This window comes from Dysidea avara, chromosome 8 (genome assembly GCF_963678975.1).
Source record: "Dysidea avara chromosome 8, odDysAvar1.4, whole genome shotgun sequence".
Classification (NCBI taxonomy): Eukaryota; Metazoa; Porifera; class Demospongiae; order Dictyoceratida; family Dysideidae; genus Dysidea; species Dysidea avara.
The window spans coordinates 34,149,220-34,155,767 of record NC_089279.1 but is presented as its reverse complement, the minus strand read 5'-3'; the positions used below and the strand labels follow the sequence as shown (position 1 = coordinate 34,155,767).

The window sequence follows — 6,548 nt, the reverse complement described above, 5'->3', positions numbered from 1 at the left end:
ATTGAATCTGAGAACATTTTAAAGATTTTAAAAACAAGCTTAACCTAAGTATAGTGTAGCAGTCACTCACAATTTTGAGATTTTAGGGGGGGGGGGGGAAGTTCCCTACCCCCCAACAGCCCTAGAATAAACAATGCTCGGGTTGCAGTCAACAAGGGGGTGACATACAGGCTCACTGTAGGTAGATCTGCGACCTCAAAGTCTTGACCCACCAAAATCAGTTTCGCTTTGACCTGTGGTTAAGACCCTTTTTCAATCTTTGATCATGACCGGTGGCCTAGCGTCGATATTTTAGTACTTTTCGATTGTGGGTTGGAAATTTTCACCCTTGACCGTTGACTTGGCACGAATTTGGTAGTCTTGACCTTTGACTTAGACTCTGACCTCGCAGATCTACCTACAGTGAGTGCCTGTGTGTCACCCCCTCGTGTCAACCTACCAAAAAAAACTCCAGTGGGTATCATAATAGAGAGGTTCCACTGTACTCCGAAAACGCGGCTGGCGTGACGGAAAAGTAGTCACAGTGAGTCAAATTACAGTTCAGCTTTGGCATCTTGAAATGACCTTTAGCCGAGATATTTAGTATGGCCTCTTCAGAGCCGTCACAGTATAGATACAAGATAATATTAATGGGTGACAGCGGGGTTGGAAAGACGTCACTGTTTAAAAGAATACAAATGGGAAGATTTGATGTAAACCAATCAGCCGTGCAAGGTGCTGACTTGTACACATACTCCACTACAATAGATGACGATCAAATTAATGTGAGTAGATCAGTGTTACTATAGCTAGTCTGTTAAGTAGTCTTACTAGCCGGTCTATTGCCCAGTGACACTTCGAGAAATCTCGTACGCCCCCGGGGGGTCCGCAACTTTGAAAAATCCTGTAGCTACGAGATTTCAAATCTGCAATTTGGTAAGATTTCAAGCAATTTATATTTAAAATCTTGGATATCTAAGTAGTAGCGATACGGAGTCCAGGGGCGTAGGGAGGGCCCCCCCCCCCCCCCCCCCCCTGAAAAATTTAGACTTCTGCAAGCAGGATCCTAACACACCATTTAGTGTGGCAGGACAAAATGAGTGAGCAATATAGTGTAATGGCACAGCACAACAATTGATAAAACTTACATTCATCTCTCAGGGAAGGATTTACAGAGGTAACATGAGCCCTCTTCAAAACTTGTTAAAAAGATATATACTCTAATAGAGCAGTCAGGTATATACTCTAATAGAGCAGTCAGGTGTACTCTAATTGAACATGCATGTAAATATCCGTGTCCATATGAAGTTTTTCAGACATTCCAACATTAAATGCAATACTTAGCATGATCTTATACTGCTATAGCTTAGGTGTGCAGTGTTTAAAGATATAGAGCTCCAGTAATTTATCACTTGTGTTATGCAAAATGAATTCATGCTATACATATTTGTATAGTTATATTGTTTTGATTGTCATTTGTATCAGTGGATTCATGGCTCCTATACCACAGTGAGATATAACCATCACTTACAGATTACTATATGTGTCTCTATGTGTTATGCTGTCTGTTTCCACTAGGTGACTTTATCTAGTACTAGCTTCATCCCAGGGGCACTTAATGTACTTTTTGCATAAAATATAGCAATTTGCTGAGTTTTGATTTATTAAAATATTGAAAGTCTCTCAGCGGCTGGGGGCTGCGCCCCCAGACCCCTGCTTCTAGTAACTCAATGCTGGTGCTGGAACCCCCTTCAAAAAATCCTGGCTACGCCCCTGCTGGAGTATACGGAAATGTACTGAATCCTTTTTATTATTATTATTATTATTATTATTATTAAAGCTTTACAGTGGCCAGCACTGAAGGTCTGACAGCAACTTTTGCAAGTTCTCTGCAAACTTGTGGGGGTTGCTGGACGTACCATACGTGACGCTGCAAATATGGAAGTATACAGGAAATATATGGAACTTTACACCAATTTTCAGATTTCATCTAGAGACTTCAACAACAAGATTTCAAAGAGGGCTGTACGAGATTTCAAGGGAGTTGTGAACCCCTCGTACGCTCTTGTACCTGTAGTAGAAATCAGAAATCACTTGTAACCTCCATTTTTTTTGTAAATTAGAAATAATTTTCCGTAAACGATAAGACTAGCTGGTCTAGCAACAATTATTAATATTGATTAAGCTAATTGTAATTTGTTTGTTTGTGATCTGTGTATCATACTCTTTTCAGAGGTCTGCACAGTAATTATACAACCAAGTACTAAAGATAATATGAAAATGTGGTTAAAATTATGTCAAATAATGAATAAATTAGGCCTGCGCCTAATATGCCGGCATAATTTTCAGAATAATAGGTCACCAATTTTGTGAGAATAATGCTGGAATAATAGGATGGTTACAGGCATGATTTTAGAATTATCGGACGTTCACAGGAATAACCGGTGGAAGTAAGGGGTGTGTCTATTCTTAATTAGCTAGAAGAAAGAGTTAAGTTACTAAGAATGATAATAGCTGGCATTATTGCACGAGTGCTGGTTGAAAAGCCTATATATAAAAGATCGATATACTCTAATAGAACGCTCAAATAACTTAATAGAGCAGTCAAATTGATCCAGTACTAACTTTGATCTTCAATTCATCACTTCATCAAGGAGAACTTCCCATGGACTGGAAACGTGCTAGTATTGTTCCTATATTCAAAAAAGGAGATAAAACACGTACACTTGCATCCAATTATAGACCAATATCGCTAACCAGTATCAGCTGCAAGATCATGGAGCTCCTAATTCATACTCATCTCTTCTCCCAATAAATATTCTCTGTGACCAATAACATGGCTTCTGACCTAGAAGATCATGTGAATCACAACTTATTACTACCATAAATAACATTTCTAAATCTCTTGACTCTGGCTTTCAAATTGATATCATCTTTCTAGATCTTTCTAAGGCATTTGATAAGTCCCCCATCACCGTTTATGGTATTAGAGGGGAATAACTACACAACTTTCTCATCGGTAGGCATCAACAAATAATTCTTGGTGGTTCAACCAGTGAGTCACATGCAGTTAACTCCAGTGTCCCCCAAGGAACAATTTAGCCCCTCTATTTTTTGTTATATTAATGACCTACCATTATCAATCAATGCCAACATTGCTCTGTATGCTTACTTTACACCGTTATTCACTCTACATCCGACTGTTTATCACTTCAAAATGATCTTATCACAATGGGGCACTAGATGTGGTATGCTTTTTAATCCTGATAAAAGTGTATTCATGAGAATCACTCGTAAACACAATCAATTACCTACACAACTACACCATTAATGACATCTCTATCAAAGAAGTTTTATCTACTAAATATTTACGAGTTACAATCAGCAATGATCTGTCATGGTCCACACACATTGCTAATATCACATCCAAATCAAAACATTCCTACAGAGAAAACTTAAGTCTTGTCCAATTCAAATTAAATCGAAATGTTATTATGCCATGATAAGACCACTCTTAGAATACACCAACCCTGTCTGGTCCCCTCACATCAGAAGAGGCGGGGGCGGCTCCAGGGGGATTTCTGAGGTTTCTAGAAATTGGTCACATTCAGATCAAGATACTCTAATAGAGCAGTCAATCACCCTAATAAAGCAGTCACAGTATTTAGAACAGCAGTGTAGCAAGCTATGTAGCTATAAATAAGGACTTTTATGTACTTTATCAGTGATATTAATACATAGTTAGTGGAGGGCAGTTACTCTCAGTAGGCTGTTACCTTTTTTTTTAAGTCTTCACTTATGCTCTTGATCAGAAACCAGTCACCAAAAATCCTGGAGCTGCCTATGAGAGACAGTGATAAGCTTGAACGAGTACAGAGGCAATCTGCCAGATTCATTATGGCTGACTTCTCACGTTTCTGCAGCGTAACCAACATGCTCATTGACCTTTACATTCCCAGTTTAAAACACCCTGACAAGTATCACCCTCCTCTACTAAATTGTTCATAATCTCATTGATATATCTCCTGTTGATTTAATCCCTGTCACTTCTAACACCAGAGGACATGACCAAAGATTTCATCCTATCTATGCAAGGACCAATCAGCACAGCAACTCATTCTTCCTTAGATCAATAAGACTATGGAATTCACTCCAACTTGACCTAATTCAACAACAATCATTACAAATTTTTAAGCACCAACTGAAACTATTATTACTTTCCCCTACCAATCAGTAATCCCTTAATCATATTGTAAAACATTTTGTATGCATGTTTCATATGTGCGTTAATCCTCAAACTGAGGCTGCACATTTTTGGAAAATAAATAAGATCGCTTCATGTCAACAATGTGCAGCCAGCATCAGGGATGTAACTTGTGCATCTTATACCAGTGTATCTTCTTCAAGTCTTTGAACATGTTGATATCATTATTATCTACCTAACTTAGCATGTAGCTATAGCTACAGCTTTAATACACTAATAATATTATTGAAACATTTCAATTATTACTGCTGATATTCTAAGTCTATTGTAACTATTTATGGCTAGAAAAATGTTCATTTATGGCTATTAATTAATTCTGGTAAAGCTACTTATAGCAGCATCTTGAAAACTAAGCAACTAGCCACAGAAACTAATAAGCATTATTATGGAATAATAGGCTAAATACAAGAATAAAATAAAAAAATAATGGGAGAAATTTTTGGGAAATTCTGGAAAGAATAATAGGGTAAAATTTTGAACATAATAGGCTCAGGTCTAGAATAAATAAATAAAGCTTTTACAGTGGAGAGGGGGGGGGGGGAGTTTCCTCCTCTGCCACCTCAATTTCTCCCATCTCTGTCCTAGTCTGAGTGAGAACACCTAGCTATGACCAAACAACATGGTTCAAGCTATGAAGGAATAAAGAGTAACTAGGCGAGATTCTACTGAAGCCAGATGAGTGTTTATCAATATTAATGCTTAACTGAACAATTGAAGCAGCATTTTCTACTGTATATGATCAACACAACCATTGTTAGCTAGCTTCCTCCAATTAACTAGTTAATTATTTAGGTGCAGCACGGTAAAGAAGACCTGTTTCGAGAATATTGTTTCAAACTTCAAATCAAGCACTCTTCTGAAAATTTAACTTAACCTCTTTCAAATATTTAACCTTTCCAGTATACGGTACATGATAGAGAAGGCAAGCTATCCTAAGAGAACTATCATCCTACAAACAATTTCACACATTATCAATACATAAACATCATACAGCATAGCTAAGTGAATTATGTCATGTAACCAAATGAGAATGATGTGATTTTGTGTATTTCTCAGATAGCTGCATGCAAATGTGTAATACTATCAATACAATTAGGTATTAAAACAGCAAAATAGTTTATCAGGGATGGATCCAGGGTTTGGCAAGGAGGGGGTTGTCAAGTATATATGGAATTTTTAAGGCGATATTTAATATCTTAGCTAATTACAGTATGTAGTTATTAGATAAGACACTGAACTTCAATTTTTTAGCAACCTTCAGCTGCTTGCTACTACGTCTTACAAATCTTGTGAAAGTAATTATCTAGTATAGTACTGTAGACAAAATGTCAACCCATATTACAGAACCATAACTGTACCAATAGTGATTTAATGTATATAGTTACAGCTGTTCTGTTACAGGTGTCACTGTGGGATACAGGAGGTGGTGGCGGTGCAAGGTTTAGAACAACCACTTTTTATCGTAATGCTGATGGTGCATTCTTAGTGTACTCTTTGGAAGATATTTACACTTTCGACAACCTGCAGGAATGGATTGATGAAGCATCACACCATATTGTAGACATGGATTCATTTCAGTGGGCTTTAATTGGAAACAAGTGTGATTTAGGTTTTTCATCTATAATAGGGTTGGAAAGAGTGAAATCTCTTTGTGATAAACTACAAACAAAGGTGTTCCATAAAGTCTCAGCTAAAACTGGCCTCGATGTTATGAATGCTTTTGATGGCTTGGTCAGTGCTATTCATAAGAGTCGACACTTGAATCAACAATCACACGCACCACCACAAATATGTGACATAATTCGACTTAACACAATTGACACAGATGACTTAGTCTCCAATATTGGCAAGCAACCAACAGATCAGAAAAAACCAAGAAAACGGTCTTGTTGTTAGCCATTAACAAATTATGCACATGCACATATATTTTTGCTGAAAATATTTGTTCTGTCTTTACAAAGTATATGTAGCTACCATACAAGACAAAAAAAATCATTGTGGGATTTTTTTGAATCGGACAATCTGGTGTTTTGATGAAATAGTTGTATTAGCAATTATCAGATTTAGTGTAATCATTGTAGCATGTTGTATAGGCCTAATGTATTTCGCGGACTGGACTCACCCACTGAGCTGGAAACAGTTTTTAAGCAATAATCCAGACATTATCCATCTCTTGCACCACTGGAGACACCACTATCGAGCTACAACTGCTGATACTGCTCTTCCTTACAAGGTAACAAACTAGCACATGCACTAATTAATTAGAATACACTTACGATACACGAGGTTCTAGCGGTGATAAAAC

The 6,548-nt window shown here is 37.4% G+C and overlaps 1 protein-coding gene across 2 annotated transcripts; it reads left to right on the top strand.

The window, feature by feature from the left end:
* Positions 1-288: 288 nt before the first annotated feature.
* LOC136263392 (ras-related protein Rab-8B-like) lies at positions 289-6,243 on the top strand. 2 transcript variants are annotated; one of them, XM_066057904.1, is made up of 3 exons: positions 289-523; positions 571-764; positions 5,645-6,243. In XM_066057904.1, exons 2-3 carry the CDS (start codon positions 585-587, stop codon positions 6,137-6,139), a joined length of 675 nt encoding a protein of 224 aa, XP_065913976.1. In that variant the 5' UTR covers positions 289-523; positions 571-584; the 3' UTR covers positions 6,140-6,243. The 2 variants fall into 2 exon arrangements, with proteins under 2 accessions (XP_065913976.1, XP_065913975.1); XM_066057903.1 differs by having other exon boundaries at positions 289-764.
* Positions 6,244-6,548: the final 305 nt, after the last annotated feature.

Excerpts from the sequence above, each read along its gene's own strand:
- LOC136263392 (XM_066057904.1), top strand. The coding sequence starts at position 585 with ATGGCCTCTTCAGAGCCGTCACAGTATAGATACAAGATAATATTAATG. Across the intron at positions 765-5,644 it reads TAGATGACGATCAAATTAAT|GTGTCACTGTGGGATACAGG; the intron begins GTGAGTAGATCA and ends GTTCTGTTACAG.